Source organism: Boleophthalmus pectinirostris, unplaced genomic scaffold (assembly GCF_026225935.1).
Source record: "Boleophthalmus pectinirostris isolate CB_2022bp ecotype Guang Dong unplaced genomic scaffold, ASM2622593v1 HiC_scaffold_6, whole genome shotgun sequence".
NCBI classification, from domain to species: Eukaryota; Metazoa; Chordata; class Actinopteri; order Gobiiformes; family Gobiidae; genus Boleophthalmus; species Boleophthalmus pectinirostris.
The window spans coordinates 2,708,937-2,727,615 of record NW_026571447.1 but is presented as its reverse complement, the minus strand read 5'-3'; the positions used below and the strand labels follow the sequence as shown (position 1 = coordinate 2,727,615).

The 18,679-nt window shown below is 38.6% G+C and overlaps 1 protein-coding gene across 4 annotated transcripts in view; it reads right to left on the bottom strand.

Annotated features, from left to right (window-relative positions):
* The window catches only part of fli1rs (Fli-1 proto-oncogene, ETS transcription factor-related sequence), a 61,574-nt gene extending 50,108 nt beyond the window's left edge, over window positions 1–11,466 (bottom strand). For 2 of the 4 annotated variants that reach the window (XM_055163296.1, XM_055163294.1), the window contains exon 1: window positions 11,280–11,466. In XM_055163296.1, coding sequence (XP_055019271.1) covers window positions 11,280–11,297 — 18 coding nt within the window. In that variant the 5' untranslated portion in view covers window positions 11,298–11,466. Of the gene's footprint in view, window positions 1–10,832; window positions 11,185–11,279 lie in introns of those variants that run through there. The other 2 variants (XM_055163293.1, XM_055163295.1) reach the window with 2 other exon arrangements.
* Between the last annotated feature and the right edge of the window lie 7,213 nt (window positions 11,467–18,679).

Here is an 18,679-nt window from a genome sequence, read left to right as displayed (position 1 = left end):
TATAAAAACATTAATGATTAATCGATCGTTAATTCTCCCGACGATCGATTAAGAAAACTTAATCGAATGCCCATCCCTACTTGATTACCTAACTCATTAATAATTACTTATCTCATTTTCAGTAAAACATGTCTACAACAACTAAAGTCATTTTTAACATTCAAAAGTTATAATCACCATAAAAAATGCATCTGAGTTCTTCCAAAAACACTTTGAAATGTGTCAATATATTTTAATTTGCAGATATAGTATTAATATTCAAAGATTTTTTATAGAATTCAAGTTCCTCATTAATAAAATATAGATTTCCACGGGGGGGTCAGTATTCTATAGGGGGGTCAACATACCGTAATAGGATTCTGACCCCGGGGTCAAAATACTATATGGTATGTTGACCCTGGGGTCACCTCACCACAGACACACCGGCACTTAAAGCTGCATTTTGTGTTTACTTACGAGTTATCTTTGTCTAATATTTAAGTTTTCTTGATCTGAAATGGCAAAGAGTGACAAAAGTGCAAAAAAGTAAGTCTATGTTCAGACTGCAGGACTTAACGCTCAATTCCGATGTTTTTTCGAGGTCGTTCACATTTCCAATTAAATGTGACTTGCATGTGACTCCAGTGTGAACATTAAATGGCCCGAAAGTGTCCCGCATGTGCACTGGAGACACAACGACGTCAACCTCAGTGAGCGTCTCTGTGTTTACAGACGTTGTCCAAACATGGACGCAGCATTGAGCACCTGGAGATTTTAAAGTTCCTCTCGTACCGGAGCCAGAACATGAACAACTTTTTTTAAGGAGGAGATTGAGAAGGAGAAGGACGAGGTTTTTGGCCGTTGTGTTTTGTGGGGCAGCGGCAGCGACGTCCGTTGAAAGGAACGTGTGGATGTGGAGACGGAGCCCAAGAGTGGTGAGTGGTGATGTGCTTCACTTCAGTGACACGGAGTTCATTAACAATTTTCACCGACTTCAGCGCAGAATAGTGACGTTTGTGTCTTGTTGATAATGTGTAGGAGGATGAATGCACTTTGGCCGTTCAGACTGAAGTCACATGTCATTAAAAGATCAGATACAGGAACATAGAGGCCAGAAAATCAGATTTGGGTCACTTCAAGCTGCAGTCTGAACGCAGCCTAAGAGATCGGTAAGGGGGCAAATACTTTTTCAAAGCACTGTAGTCATCCATGGAATTGCTAGTAAAGTGCTATTAGTAAGTTTTCATCTTTTTGGGGGGGAAAGCACTACCCAAGTAAGGATAACTTAAAAAGTAACTGTAATATCTGATTTATAATTTGAAGTGAATTTAATTTGGTAAAACATGAAAAAGGTAGAACAGACACAAAAATGAGACAAACATGAGGCAATCGTTTCATATTCATAAAAAGCTTTTGTCACTTTAGACTTACTCACAGTGGAAAGAGGAAGCACTTTTATTCAAGTAAGAGTACTGTTTAGTCACAAAATATTACTCAAGTAGGAAGAAGAAGAAAAGTACTGAGAAAAGTACAGTTTCTTGAAAAAGTTACTCAAGTTACTGGCAATGTAAGAAGTCGTGTTCATGTTTGTTGTGTAACTGTTAAAACTGTGGTTTAGACAGAACCAGATGTGATGTTTCTGCTAATAAGAAACAAGGACTAAACCAGGACTAAACCAAGACCGAAACCAGGACCGAACCCAGGAATAAACCAGAACTGAACCAGGACTAAAACAGGACAGAACCTGGACTAAACCAGGACCAAACCAAGACCGAACCAGGACCGAACCCAGGACTAAACCAGAACTGAACCAGAACTGAACCAGAACTGAACCAGGACTAAAACAGGACAGAACCTGCACTAAAGAACAAAACAAGGACCAATTCAAATCTTAAACCAGGGCCACTCCAGGTCTGAACCAGGCTTTAACAGTGACTCAACCAGGACTATACCAGAACTAAACCAGGTCTAACCTAAATCTCCTCCAGCACTTAAGACCAGACATTCAGGTGCCACAGTGGGGTGCAAAACAGTCACAAAAACTGTTGTTGTAGTTGCCTAGTATGAAAGTGTGTGTGAGTGATGGTGGTGGTCGGAGGTGCTGATGGCACAGATTGGCAGCCTCGCTTCTGTCAGTCTGCCCCACGGTGCAGTGTGGAGTGAATGAATAATGCTCTGTAAAGCGTCTTTGAGTGTCCAGAAAAGCGGCGTATAAAACTGCACATTATTATTATTATTATTACACTGAGAGATAAACACATGAGCAGCCGTTCAGCCTTTGGCCCGGTCAGCTCAGACATGTGTGCTGAGTGGAAATGGTGACTAACTTGTGGTTGCGTCACTCTAACTTGAGATGGTGACATTTGTGTCTGTTTATTTGCACAGAGAGGACTCGGAGGAGCTGTGGAGACCTGAGACCTGGGACCTGAGATCTGAGACCTAAGACTTTAGACCTGAAACCTGAGACTTGAGACCTGAGACCTAAGACTTCAGATCTGAGAACTAAGACCTAAGACTTGAGTCCTGAGACCTAAACCCTAAGGCCTAAGACCTGAGACCTGTGACTTTTGCCTGGAGGCCTGAGCTGCTCTGATTATTCCTAAACTCACTTTTCACACATTTTCACCACAGATCGAATCCAATAACTGGACAGGGCATTGCTTCACTGACAGGGGCTGACAGGGGCTGACAGGGGCTGACAGGGGCTGACAGGGACCTGCATTTTTCATGGAGGACCTTTTTTCAGTCCAAAATATGTCAATATGAAAAGTTCCCCAGTTTAAAACATCTGATGGCATCTCTATCGATATATAGAACTTGTATCGATATATAGCACCTGTATTGAAATAACATCTGTATTGATATATAGTAAATATCAATACATAGCACCTACATCGATATATAGCATCTGTATTGATATAACACCTGTATCGATATATAACACCTGTATCGATATATAGAACGTGTATCGCTATATAGAATCTATATCGATATATAGCACCTGTATTGATATAACATCTGTATCGATATATAGAACCTGTATCGATACACAGTAAATATCAATATATAGAACCCGTATAACACCTGTATCGATATATAGAACGTGTATCGCTATATAGAATCTATATCGATATATAACACCTGTATCAATATATAGCATCTGTATCGATATATAGAACCTCGATACACAGAATCTACATTGATATAGCACCTGTATTGATATAAAAAACTTGTATTGATATAGCAGCAGTATTAATAAATAGAAATGATCAGCATCTAGAACCTGTATCAATATATAGCACCTGTATCGATGTATATGGAACCAGTATCGATATGGCACCTGTATCGATATATAGCACCTGTATCGATATAACACCGATATATTCTTCACTCCAAAAAAGTGTTTATTGGGAACTAAGCACTTTACTCACTGAGCCTGCCACGATTAGAGATGCACCGATCCAGCTTTTCCAGTTCCGATACTGATTTCGATACAGTAGCTTTAAGTGTCTACTCATGCCTGATATTAACAGAGACGAGGGAAGAGACTGAAAACAGCATTTATTTCCTTAAAATGAAAATAAAATGAAACAAAACTGATCTAAATGTGGTATGTAGCTGTTATTTATCTCTCAAGTAACTACAGAACAACTTTGTATAAATAAAAGTTCAAATATGAGATTTCAGAGACCTCTCCAACCAGTAAATGGTCTTATTGCATGGTTCAATCTTCGGTTCAGTCTTGGTTCAGTCCTGGTTCAGTCCTGTCCAACCATTTATATCGGCTGAACTGACAATTTGAAAACTGATATTCGATCTAGCAATTTTTATCTGCACCGATATCCAATACCAGTATCAGATCAGTACATCTCCAGTCATGATAATATCGACTTATCGTTCAGTGTATCAAAGATGAAGCTGTATATTTTGAGACTGGGCGTTTATTGTGTGTACAGTTTGTTTGCAATAACCTATTTTGCTATGACAAGATCTGAGCTGCAGACGACTGAAAATGTAACTTCTGTGGCTGAATATTGGTTCGTTCTGTGATTTATTTGTTGCAGCTCAGGCCTTTTCATGATAATGTCTATTTAAAACTAGTATTTGCCACATTTTGGTTGCTGTTTGCTTCTCTGCGAGTTCTGGCTTTGTGTTTCGTGTGCGATTTTGAAGCCGCTACTGTCCTCGTGTGTGTGGTGCGAGTGCGATTCCGAGCTGCTCTTTCTTTGTTTCATAATTTTATTCGTTTTTTTATTGTCTTTTACCATATCGTATATGGTAAAAGACAATTTAAAAAAAAAAAAAAATGTCAGGGGCAAAAGGAGTTACAGACCCACAGGTGCAGGACACAAACTCAGTATAACAAAAATAATTATTACTCACCTCTTGTAAAGTTAAACTGCAGTATTTTCATTCATATTATTCATAGAATTTGTCCGCAAGTATGACACCCAGTCCACAAAAAGCACTATTAATCGAGTTTGAGGCGTTCTTTAAAAGTACAAATATAAGATTAGCTCCTCACGTGTGTCTGTTTACATCCACACAGCACACGGATCGAGCTGAAGCTGCAGATCAGTGATAGTGACTCTACTTCTCCGATCTTTTATGCTTTAAATCCTGAATCTGAAGTTTTGCACCACATTTCACTAATAAAAATAGCACCGTTTTGACTTGTGTCTAAACTAAAAGTGCAGAACTCTGATCTTTTGAACACTGAAGAATCCCAAAGTGAGTGGTTTGACTGTAGACAGGAAACAGCTGATGCCATCGAGCTTAAAACTTTATATCCTGTGGTCCGCAGACAGATCCCGCTGCAGTCTTTGCAGTTGGGAGATTTAAAATCCCATAAGATTCTCCTTGTGTGTGGTGCGCGCTTTTGGCAGCATGTTTAAAAATCACTAAAGACCAAAAAAAAAGCAGCCTTTGGTCATTTAGTCGATTAATCAGTAGCTGGAGTCTTAGTCGACCAAATTCTTTAGATTCTCCTCGTGTGTGGTGTGCGCTTTTTGTTTAAAATCATTTAAAACCAAAAAATCCTGGAGACCAAAAAATCCGATCACTGCAGTCTTTACAATCGGAGATTTAAAATCCTGTAAGATTCTCCTCCAGTCTGTGATGTTCATTTTTTGTCACATTTAAAAATAGTTTAAGATCAAATAATCTTGTAGTGTGTGGTGGCCTTTGGTCATTTAATCGATTAATCGGTCGGTAGATGGAGTCTTAGTCAACCAAATTCGTCAACTACTCATTGTATTGAGTTTATAAGGAATTATATTGGACAAGAGAAAGGAGAAGTGAGTGAGTAAGCTGTTTTTGGGGGGTTTTTTTTTAAGTCAGATTAAATATTTTATATAAAGACAGTGTTTCGTAATACTTTTTTCTGCTTAAATGCTCAGATGTTAGAATCAGATAAACGTGTGTTTTTATTTAAACCATTGACAGCGGAGTTTGAACAGTCAGATCAGACTCAAAAGCAGAAGTCACATCCAGCTGACTCTGCAACTCGAAGCCTCACTGTGGTTTAGTCCTGGGTTTGACCTGGATCAGTCCTGGTTTAGTCCAGGTTCTGTCCTGGTTTAGCCCTGATTTAGCTCTAATCCGTAGTCCTGAGTAATTCATGATTTATTAACCTGGTTACATTGCGGTTTAATAAATAAGTCCTGGTTTGGTTCTGGGTTAGTCCTAATGTAGTACTTGTTTAGTCCTGGTTTAGTTTCAAATTTAGTCCCAATTTTGTTGTTGTCTACATGGTCTAGACATGGTTTAGTCCGAGTCCTGGCTTAGACCTGGTGTAGTCTTGGTTTAGTCCTAACTTAGTAAAACCTTGATACTAAAAAAAAAAACAGTTCTCTCCACACTTGTACAGCTGATAACACGGGTTGCCTGAGACGTCTTGCTCAACGACACAATGCACTGGTGTAATCTGCAAATCGAACTGCCAACTGTTTGTTTATACGACTCCACAGAGGCTTGCACCACCACACAGCCTGTTCTCATCTGGGCTTCAGCTTCCTGTTTAGAGGCGACATTGTGGGGACTTTTCACCATTCAAAACATTCAAAGCTAATATTTAATTTAAATTTTTTTTCACAATTAAGTCCACAGACGGCATTTTAAACCATATTTGAGAGAAAACTAAACTGCTAAATAAACACAAAATCTCATTCATAAAAAGCTGGAGTAAGTCTACAGTTTCATATGTTATTCCTGCAGTTTTATTTTTAATATTCTTGCAATTTTGTTAAATTTGCTGAATAGAATTTCAATTTCAACACTGGATTTGTTCTGTTCAGTATTCGGAGCAAGCTGCTCAAACTGTGGAGAAAAACACCGTATAATTTTCACTTTTATCACTATTTTATTATTGGGACAAGATCTCGTGCCTCAAGATCTCATGAGATAAAACTGCAAGCGTGAGATTTTTTTCAAAGTGTTTATCTTACAGTACGACCACAAACGGTCACAGGTTGGTTACATCTCTTACAGTTCCAGAAAGCAGCACTAAAATGGAAACAAAAATATGAAAATTGTGAAACGTGTATATCAGAAATGAAAACTAACATCTCTTCTTGTCTCGTTCTCATGGACGTGATCTCGTATCTCGTCTCGTGGAAATTGGGTGGAAATTAGTAGTAGTAGTAGTAGTAGTAGTAGTAGCAGCAGTATTAGTAGCAGTATTAGTAGTAGTAGTAGTAGTAGTAGTAGTAGTAGTAGTAGTAGTAGTAGTAGTAGCAGCAGCAGTAGTAGTAGTAGCAGTATTAGTATTAGTATTAGTAGTAGTAGTAGTAGTAGCAGCAGTATTAGTAGCAGTAGAAGTAGTAGTAGTAGTAGTAGTAGTAGTACCAGTGTTAGTAGTAGTAGTAGTAGTAGTAGCAGTAGTAGTAGTAGTAGCAGTAGTAGTAGTAGTAGTAGTATTAGTAGTAGTAGCAGTATTAGTATTAGTAGTAGTAGCAGTATTAGTATTAGTAGTAGTAGTAGTAGCAGCAGTATTAGTAGTATTAGTAGTAGTAGTAGTAGTAGTAGTAGTAGTAGTAGTAGTAGTAGTAGTAGTAGTAGCAGTATTAGTATTAGTAGTAGTAGTAGTAGCAGCAGTATTAGTAGCAGTATTAGTAGTAGTAGTAGTAGTAGTAGTAGTAGTAGTAGTAGTAGCAGCAGTAGTAGTAGTAGCAGTATTAGTATTAGTATTAGTAGTAGTAGTAGTAGTAGCAGCAGTATTAGTAGCAGTAGAAGTAGTAGTAGTAGTAGTAGTAGTAGTACCAGTGTTAGTAGTAGTAGTAGTAGTAGTAGCAGTAGTAGTAGTAGTAGTAGTAGTAGTAGTAGTAGTAGTAGTATTAGTAGTAGTAGCAGTATTAGTATTAGTAGTAGTAGCAGTATTAGTATTAGTAGTAGTAGTAGTAGCAGCAGTATTAGTAGTATTAGTAGTAGTAGTAGCAGTAGTAGTAGTAGTAGTAGTAGTAGTAGTAGTATTAGTAGTAGTAGTAGCAGTATTAGTATTAGTAGTAGTAGTAGTAGTAGTAGTAGTAGTAGCAGTATTAGTATTAGTAGTAGTAGTAGCAGTAGTAGTAGTATTAGTAGTAGTAGCAGTAGTAGTAGTAGCAGTATTAGTATTAGTAGTAGTGGTAGTAGCAGCAGTATTAGTAGTATTAGTAGTAGTAGTAGTAGTAGTAGTAGTAGTAGTAGTAGTAGTAGCAGTAGTAGTAGTAGTAGTAGTAGCCATAGTGCACTTCTTGTTATTCTAGTCTTTCTGTGCGATACTTGGGGTGGGATATCAGTAAGTATCGGCAGTATCGGTGATATCGGGGATTTGTACAGATATCAGTCTCAGTGTGATATTGAACATTTAGCCGAAATTTAGAACCAAGTTTTATTCATTTATTTTATTTTATTTTATTTATTTTTTTGCACTGTTCAAGTCTGCAAACAGTCTGGATTTCATTGCAACAAAACATACAGCGTACCAGTATTATCATGGTTTTTTTGTGCAGATCTCACTCTTTTATCACCGATACCCGATATTCCGTCCTTAGTATCGCACAGAGAGACTTGTATAATAAAAAGTGCACTACAGCTGCTATGACTACTACTACTACTACTACTACTACTACTACTTCTTCTTCTACAGTACCTCAAAACAGTCTGGATTTCTTATAGCATCAAAACAGTCAAGTGTACCAGTATTATCATGTTTTCTATGAAGATCTCACTCTTTTATCACCGATACTGCCGATAACCGATGTTCCGTCCCAAGTATCATGCAGAGAGACTTGAGTAACAAGCACTACAGCTACTACTACTACTACTACCACTACTACTACTACTACTACAGCTGTAAAACACAGTACTTCAAAACAGTCAAGTATACCAGTATTATCATGTTTTCTACTCTTTTATCATAGATTCTGCCGATAACAGATCGCACACAGAGACTGGAATAACAAAAAGTGCAAAGCTCCTGCAGCCCTGAAACACAGTCCTCCCAAACAGTCTGGATTTCTCAGCAGCAAAACATACAAGTGTACCAGTATTATCATGTTTTCTGTGTAGATCTCACTGTTTGATCACCGATACTGCCAATAAACAATATCTGTCCCAAGTATCGCACAGACAGACAGTAAAATAACCTACAGTAATGAAACACAGTGCCCCAAAACTAGCAACAAACACTAGTGAAACAGCATTATCGTGTTTTTTATGATATCTGTGCAAATCCCCCGATATCACCGATACTGCTGATAACCAATATACCATCTGTAGTATTGCACAGAGAGACTGGAATAACAGAAAGTGCACTATAGCTGCTACTACTACTACTACTACTACATGTATTTGTGCAGGTGTATGTATTTGTGTAACTGTTTCGTTACAGGTTCGGTTCGGTGCAGGGCTGTGCACGAGTGAGTTCGCAAACTTTGTGTGTGTGTGTGGTTCGGCCACTACATCTTTAATATTCACAAGGAACTCGTCCATGTTTGGGGTGACTGTTTCCACGTGAATCCTCGCAAAAGTACAGTGGTCGTGCCCTTTTCCTCTCTTTCACCTTCATCGGCACAAACCTACCCCCCACTGACACTGTACCTGCAGCAGATCTGCTCTTACTGCAGACACAGGTTTTTGTTTTTTTTTCCAGGCCAAAAATATAAAGATTGCGTAATGCTTCATGCTGGAACTGTCAGTGCTGCACGTTACTTTTTGAAACGTTTTGTTTACAGTTTCCATTTCATACATTTGTTGCTTATTTGAGAATATTTTATTTCACTCATTATTATTACCAAGCAGAACTTTGCATTGATTTTATTTCCCCTTTGTATAATGTGAAAAAAAATTGTTGGTTTAATAAAAACACAAATAAACAACAAGTAAATGGTTTTACATTTTGTTTTCAAACTGTACCGAAAATGAACCGAACCGTGACCTCAAAACCCAAGTATGTACCGAACCGTGATTTTTGTACCGTTACACCCCAAACAGCTGCTGCTACAGCCCTGAAACACACTGCTCCAAACAGTCTGGAGCAGCAAAACATACAAGTACTACCAGTATTATCATGTCTCACTCTTTAATCACTGATTCTGCCGATAACCGATATCCTGTCCCAAGTATCGCACAGAGAGAAATAACCTCCCACAGCCCTGAAACACAGTACACGCTGGAACACAAAATCAACAAAGATCTCACTCTCAAATTGTACTTTTTAAAGTACTTGTCAAGCAGCATACTTTTACTCCTACTTGAGTAATATTTTGACTGAATAAACACTGCAAGTAAGTTTAAAATAACAAAAGTTTTATGTGACAATATGAAATGATTTGAACATTTGTGTTTGTTGCAGCTGCTTCAGATTTGGTTTTGTTTGACTCATTTTCGTGTTTGTCGTTTTTGTGACTTATTTTATGTTTTGTCCTTCGCTTTATGTCCACTTCGAATTATAAATCAGATATTACAGTTACTCTTTAAGTTACTTGGGTAATTTTTTGGACTACAACTTTGTGCTTCTACTTTTACTAGATTCTTTAGAAGTAATAAATACTCTGCCGATACTCCCAGGTTTACACGGGCCTTTTACGCGCCCTCTCCCCTGGACCCCTGGCACCCTGGACCCCTCGCGCCCTCTCCCCTGGACCACCCCGCGCGTTCGTGATCCTCTCGTGCGCTGCTTTTGCGGCTGCGGAAACGCGCCACGGTCTCAAACCGGAAGTCTGTTGCGCTTCGATAAACGACACCTGACGAGCTGCAACTTTTTTTACGCTCAAAATAACCACGGACCGCAGAGACATCGCAGCGAACAGTGTGTGCTCCTGCAGCGCGCCGCTCGCCCCCCCAAAAAAACTACTCACCAACATGTAAAAAGAGACAAAACACACGTCCGCGCCACGCAAATGTGAACTTAAAACGTCTAGTTCCGCAAAAAAACAAGGCCCTGGCGCGTTGCATGTGAAATATTTTGCAAGAAGGTTTGAAACAGCAAAAAACAGACACTAGTTCCGTTAGGTAACATGTTTGTCATTATTATTACGCAAAGAACAACAAGAGTTTAGAAGTGCGTAAAAAAGAAAAAGCGATAAATGAGCGAACGAGGCCTGCGTGCGTAAAAGCCTGTTCGGCACAAAACAATTAAGGGTAAATATATTTGAACAGCGAGTTTAAAAGCAAGAACACCCGCCATTTTGATTTGAAATGTACAACAATAATAAATATGCTGGTGGAACGTAATAAAAGGCTGTTGTGTTTTCTCCTTTTGCTTCGGTGACACGCCTCTGTTTTTTAGCGTTTTTAAAAATAACTTTACAGAGAATTTACAGTGTTTTTTACAAGCACGTTCACGTTTTCTTCACAAACCCAGCCCCGTTTACCTGCAGTGGATCACGCTGTCAGTCCGTGGCTCGTGGCGCGCTCCCGGGGTGCGTTTACGGACAGGTGCATTCAAGAGCATCCTTCAGAACGGCTCATTTTACAATCCAAAACACGGAGAAGAAACAGCGCTGCGATACGTGATGTTTGTGATGTTTGCTCAGGCCGTGGCGAGTTCAAGGCCCCGCGGGGTAAAAACGAGAGAGTTTGAAGTGAAAAGAGAAAAGGCCGCTGCTGCAGCACGTCCCGAAACGCGCCTTAAAGAAGTAAAAAAGCGAGTGTAAAGATGAAGCGGTTAGTTGTGTTATTATAGAGCCACATACACCACGAACGGGAAGGAAGGGGAAATTTTGTACAAGAAGGAAAGAGTGGGGAGCGCGCACGGCCCACGCACGCGCGCACACACACATACATACACAGAGCGGGCTCACGCACTCACACGGCCTTACCTTTATGGTGCAGTCCATCGCGGCGAGCTGTGCGCATTTAGTCGCTTTTGGAGAAGACTTGGTGAACTTTTACGCAGCGTTTTGGTTTGGTTTGGAGAGGCCCGGGCTGTGACGCAGAGGGAGCCGCCGTGGCGCAGAGTATTGCACTTTGTGGCATAGAGCGCGCAGTCCGCACCGGATACTCTCTCTCTCTCTCTCTCCGGGTGTGACACACTCGCCCCGGCCTCACAGGCGAACTGGGGACTCTTACTAGAAAGTGTAAAAGTGCAGCTCCAAATCTGCGCTCACAATCACGCTCCAAACACAAGAAATCTACTATTTAAACTCTCTTTATTATTTTATTTTTTAGAACTGTACTTGATCTGAGTAAACTGGAGAATGAAAATTAGAGTAAAGTTTAAACAGCAAAGTCTGTTTTTGTTGCCAAGTCTAAAGACTAAATAATATTATCTTTGTTATGTCTTCTTAAAAATATTGACATGTTAAAAAAAAAAAAAGATCTGATCTTTTCATTTTAGAATGTCTTTTATAATTGGCACAAGAGCCTTGTTGGATGGGTTGTTTGATCATGTGTCATTAGAGCTGGGATCATTAAGTTGCAGATACGATACATACAGTGCAATTTGATACGATATATTCCAAATCGATTTGATACAGTTCAATAAAAAATAAAAGCTAAATCATGGCTTTGATGTATTTTAATCCTCAAAACAGTAAAATTGTCAACGAGTTTCCTTCCTCTAAACCAGACATGTCAAACTCAGGCCCGGGGGCCAAATTTGGACCACAATATAATTATATTTGGCCCGTGAGATCATATCAAATCTGTATTAGATCTGCTCGCCACACACAGAGAGATTAAAGAGACATTTTTTATTTAAAATGTTATTATTATTTTATATTCTGTTCTGGATTCAGTGTTTAAGCAAAACTATTATTTAAACATGTATTTGAATAAGAAAAGGTTTAACACTACAGATCTCTAAAGAAGAGAAAACATGCAGATGTTGTTGAAAATCTTCAATAAATATTTAGTTTGGCCCAAGACTTAGTCCCAGTTTTTAATTTTGTCCCTCTGTGGATTTGAGTTTGACACTCTTGCTCTAAACAAACAACAAAACTGTAGCAAAATAGACTGTAGACTGTAACAAAATAATTTAGTGAAATATATAAGTATAAAAATACACTTGGCAACATGTCAATACAGCAGCCCACGATATAGATACTGTAACATCACTTTAAACGATACGATATATCGATATGTTGATATTTTTGCACATTCCTATTTGTCATTGCCTATTTTTTTCCTGGTCTAAAATGTGCTTACGTTAGAACCAGACGCATAATATAATTCTAGTTCAAGTTCATTCCAGATTCCAGGAAGACTCCCTAAACACTAAATGCAACATTTTAAATATATTTATGTACAAATAGATGTGCAGTGTTTTCTTTAAATGCCGTAACGTTTCGACAGAACTGTACTTCACCCTCGAACAAACATGAGCAGAGTCAGTGCGAGTCTTGGGCCTCGGGTCTGTAACACGTGTAGTTCCCTCACAAACCTTGGGGGGGCGCTAAGTCTGTGTGAAGTCTGTAGTCTGATTTCTCCTCCTGATCCAACTTCTAAACAATAATGACTGTAGTGGATCAGATGACAAAGAACTAACTGTGTATGAATGTTTTTATCACTTTACTGAACCAGAATATGAAGATAAGACGCTCATTTACTCACACAGTTCTGGAAATAAATCTATTCTACATGTAATGATCAATCCTGCATAATATTACTTGCATTTCTTTATAAAAAGCAGAAAATATTGTTTGGACGAGCTGCTCAGACTGATCAGAGTTTATGTTCTGACTAAACAATGAAAAAGTGAAACTGCCGAACAAAAAATGACATTTAAAAAAAAACCCTCTTAAATAAAAGCAACACAGTTTTAGTTCATGCATGAGGTCAAATTATAAAATACGTTTAATTTGTGATTCCAAATGAGTTTAAACAGGTTGGTCAGAGTTAGACAAATGACTGTATGTAACTCAGAAGATGTACTCACTGTAAAAAATAAAATCTAGTCACGTTCAGATGACTGGAATTAAGAAAGTTTTATCATGATTTGAGTAAATTTCACATGACGAGTAAAATGATCTGCTAATGGAACAAGACTTTTAGTACTTAAAATATGAAAATACTTCTTGCTGCACTGAAAATAAGAAAAATAACAACTTTTTGCTCTTAAAATATGAAACAAAATTGAATGTTGCTTGAATGAAGAAAAACACACTTTGTGGATCATTTTACTTGTCAAGTTGAAGCTCAAATGAAGTCAAATGTTCAAAATCCAACTCTTGGTTCAGTCCTGGTTTAGTCCTGGTTTATTTTTAGTCCTGGTTTAGCAATGGTTTAGTCCTGGTTTGGTGCTGGTTTAGTTTTAGTCCTGGTTTAGTTCTGGTTTAGTCCTGGTTTAGTTCTGGTTTTGTCCTGGTTTAGTTTTAGTCCTGGTTTAGTCCTGGAAAAACTAAAAACTTTTTTTTCAGTTAAAATAAGAAACAAAATCAAATGTTGCTTGAATTAAGAAAAGACACATTTATTCCACTGGTAGATTTATTGACTTGTCAAGTTGAATTGACTCAAATAAAGTGTTTAATTTAAGCCATTTTAACTTACCATTATTTTATTTTATTTTATTTTATTTTTTAATTATGTTTTTTATTTTTTATTTTTTTCATTTATTATTTGATTATTTTATTTATTTATGTTTTTTTTTTTTTTTTTATTCAGTTGTTTTCCAAGTTTTTTTTTATTTATTTATTTATTTATTTTATTTTTTTTTTTTTATTTTTTTTCAGGGCTGTTTTTCAAGTGCAACGTCCAGGTCTGATCTAACTCATCCAATTCTCAGGTCTGTCCTCTTAGTCCATAACTTGGTCATGTTTATCGTGTGACATTTGTCTCCTCACACAAACTCACACAAACTCACACAAACTCACACAAACTGTTCTTGCGTCAGTGTTTTTGAATGACTCCCCTTCCACCACAGAGAAGACGCTGAGTTGAAATTCTAGACACGTGAACCATAAACCGGCTCAGCACATCTGCACCTGACACTTCCACAGCAAACTCCACCTGACGCTCTCACCTGTCTCCAGCTCGGCGTTCAAAGTGTCCTCTTGTGAGCTTTAGGGCGTGTCATGAAGCGGGTTTGTGCGTTAAACATGTGTGAATGAAACAAAACACAACTCCAGGAAACCACACAGAACACATCAGGACATAGTGGGCCCAGAAGCTGCAGAGTCTTATCAGATCAGAGCTGCTGTAAACTCAGATAAACCTCCTCAGATCAGCCAATCATACACAACTGTTATTTTTAAAGCCGTAGTGCGTCTTTTTTTTTTCAGTCTGGATGTTTTATTGAACTGAAACACACAGAAAAAACACGTGTCCTTACTGTGAGCGGGCTCGCATCTCCACAAACCTGACTCTTACTTGACCGGGAGGAGGGTCTTCTGTTTGTTTCCGTGGAAATGCTTTTCCTTTAACTGTAATCTTGCACAGTATGTCGTAAAATGTGTAGGGAGAATGTTCCGCAGTATGGTTTTAACTTTCTGTTGCCATGGAATCATGAAGGTGACTTTCTGGCTCATATCCCATGACTCTCTGTATTTCCCACTGTTACTCTGCAAGAGCATGGTTTAGCCCTGATTTAGTCCTGGATTAGTCCTGGTTTAGTCCTGTTTTTTCCTGGTCCAGTCCTGGTTTAGCCCTAGTTTAGTCCTGGTTTAGTCCTGGTTTAGTCCTGGTTTTGTCTTGGTTTAATCCTGGTTTAGTCCTGGTTTAGTCCTAATTTAGTCCTGGTTTAGTCCTAGTCCAGTCCTGGTTTAGCCCTAGTTTAGTCCTGGTTTAGTCCTGGTTTTGTCTTGGTTTAATCCTGATTTAGTCCTTGTTTAGTCCTGATTTAGTCCTGGTTTAGTCCTGGTCCAGTCCTGGTTTAGCCCTAGTTTAGTCCTGGTTTAAACCTGGTTTAGTCCTCATTTAGTCCTGTTTTTTTCCTGGTCCAGTCCTGGTTTAGCCCTAGTTTAGTCCTGGTTTAGTCCTAATTTAGTCCTGGTTTAGTCCTGGTCCAGTCCTGGTTTAGCCCTAGTTTAGTCCTGGTTTAGTCCTGGTTTTGTCTTGGTTTAGATCTGATTTAGTCCTTGTTTAGTCCTGATTTAGTCCTGGTTTAATCCTGGTCCAGTCCTGGTTTAGCCCTAGTTCAGTCCTGGTTTAGTCCTGGTTTAGACCTGGTTTAGACCTGGTTTAGTCCTGGTTTAGTCCTGGTTTAGAAGTTTTAATTACTCAGATCCAGTTCGAGTTTCAAGTTTAGACCTCGGTTAGTCCATTTCTATATTTTTATATTGTATGCATGTTTGTTTTGTTTTTTTTACTTTGGATTTCTTTCTTATTGAAGTCCTGGGTTAGTCCTGGATTAGTCTTTTTTTCTGTTTTGATCAGTTTATTCTCATCATATGACAGAGAAACACCGACATGGTCCAGTGACTTCAGTGATTCCAGTTAAATGGAACCTTATTTCAAAATAGACGTGATCCCTCTTTAAAATACTAATCCATTTTTCAGATTTTTATGACCCAAATATGTACAGCTTTGGCAATTTTTACACATAAAATATCTTTTTTTATGTCAGTAAACTACAGAAGAAGTAGTTTTTAGTTTTGTTCATTGGAGCGTCTCGTCTTGAGTCTGTTTAAGTCTTGGTCCAACCCTGTCCAGCTTTTATAGTTTGACACTGGTGGGTTAACACTCTCCCCTCTCTCCATCAGAACTCCATTAGAGTTGTAGTGAATGGGCAGCGGGCGGCGGTGGGCGGGGCGACGGACCGCTCTTAATGACCGAACTTGAGCCGCCGTATCTTTAGCGCGCACTCGCTAAAACAATGGCCCCGCAGTAAAAACACGAGCCGAGACTCAGTGCGCACAATCACTGCACGACTGGCCGCCCGAGATAAGCCCCGGCCTTGTCTAAACAAACAGCGCATCTGGGAACCGCGGAGTCGTGATTGGCGCACAGCTGGAGTCGAGTTACAGAGCGCGGTGATTAACGAGAGGAGGAGGAGGAGGGGAGGAGGAGGGGAGGAGGAGAGGGCCAGGGAAGAGGCGGAGGGATCACGGAGGAGCGGGGAATGGGGAAGTTTTACGCACGACTTTAAACAAAATGGAACCAGACATCTGGACACTGTGCGTAAAAGTAGATCTATAGTTCGTGTTGTTGTTGTTGTTGTTTTTTTTTTAAAAATGTGTTTGTCAAACCAACTTCTTAACTTTGGTCTTGTCCTCCTTTGACCACAAGATTGGGGAGGTTTTACGCACGACTTCAAACAAAATGGAACCAGCCATTTTGACACTGTGCGTAAAAGTAGATCTATAGTTCGTGTTTTTTCTTTGTTTTTTTGTTTTTTGTCAAACCAACTTCTTAACTCTGGTCTTGTCCTCCTTTGACCACAGCCTCTTCTATACCTTTATGTTTTGTTTTGTTTTTTTGTTTTGGGGAGGTTTTATGCATGACTTTAAACAAAATGGAACCAGGCATTTGGACAGTGCACCTGTCTGTGCGTAAAAATAAATCTATAGGCCGTGTTTTATTTTTAATGTGTTAGTCAAACCAACTTCTTAACGTCCCCTCTGGTCTTGTCCTCCTTTGACCACAACCTCTTCGATACCATTATGTTTTTTGTTGTTTTTTTGGTTTTGTTTTTTTTTGTTTTGTTTGGGGAGGTTTTACGCATGACTTTCAACTAGACGGAACCGGCATTTGGACACTGCGCATGTCTGTGCGTAAAAATAAATCTATAGGCCGTGTTTTATTTTTAATGTGTTTGTCAAACCAACTTCTTAACTCTGGTCTTGTCCTCCTTTGACCACAACCTCTTCGAAACCTTTATGTTTTGTAGATTGGGGAGGTTTTACGCACGGCTTTAAATAAAATGGAACCAGGCGTTTGGACACTGCGCCTGTCTGTGCGTAAAATTAAATCTATAAGTCGTGTTTTATTTTTGATGTGTTTGTCAAACCAACTTCTTAACTCTTTATCCACAACCTCTTCGAAACCTTTATGTTTGTTTGTTTGTTTGTTTGTTTGGGGAGGTTTTACGCACAGTTTTAAACAAGTTGGAACCAGGCATTTGGACACTGCGCCTGTCTGTGCGTAAAAGTAGATCTATAGGTCGTGCTTTATTTTTAATTTAGCCTAATTCATAACGTTCCCTCTGGTCTTGTCCTCCTTTGACTACCACCTCTTCGAAACCTTTATGTTTTTTTTTTTGTTTTTTTTTGTTTGGTTGGTTGTTGTTGTTTTTTTTACTTTTTAAACTTTTAAGTGAACAGGTTTTTACCATGCCATCGTAAAGTCGCGTGGTGGTGTGAAGTGTTGTATTTATGACTGTAAGAAGCTCAACCGCAGATAAGTGAATCCAAACACTCAATAAAACTACAGTGAGAAAACAATCCGCGCTCATGCGTAAAAGTGTTTTTGTGCCTGTTAAAAAAACAACGAAGGTTTCAAATCACAGGCCTTGAGTATACATGTATATTTTTGTAGTGAATTCTTTTTAAATGTGTCGTTTAATACACATTTATTTATCTCCGAGTGACATTTTACACATGGAATGGTCACAATGAAAATCCCGTTATTTACGAATTTTTAAACTTGTTCTAATGTTGTAACTTCATCACAAACAGACCTGGACTTGTGTTCTGTGTCATTCACACATTTCATGTCGTGGTAGATTTCAAGTTAGTTCAGCAGAGATTGGCAATCCCAGGGCTGAAATGATCCAGAATTTTTAGTTAGTTTATTTTCTTCGGTCAGTTAACATAATCATACATCATATTCTACAAACTGAATCATACATAAACTTCTTCTACAGACCGAAGTGGTTTTTGCCAAAGTTCTGAAGTTTTGCCAAACCCTGTTGACATACAGAACAGGAGACAAGACGCAGAACTTTTGACAGAAAACAACACAAAACTTATCAGGAAAGAGTAAATACTTCATTATTTTGGTCTACAAACACACACATACACACATACACACACAGACACACACACACACAGACACACACACACACAGACACACACACTGACCATGTACATGTTAGTATTCATACGTATTGGTTTATAAATACACACACTTTTTTTTTTATTTTTTCGTTAATCTGTAAATTCCATGAGGTAAAATGATTTATTGTATTTCTCTGTATTTCTCTAGAATTCTGGTCGCATAAATCTTATAAATATGTGTGTTTTTAAATGTGTAAATTGTTTTAGAGCCTTTTAATGTTTCGTCCAGACTGTTTGGGGTTTGGAGTTTAAAAACACAAAGTGGAACGGTGCGTTTTCCGTTTGAG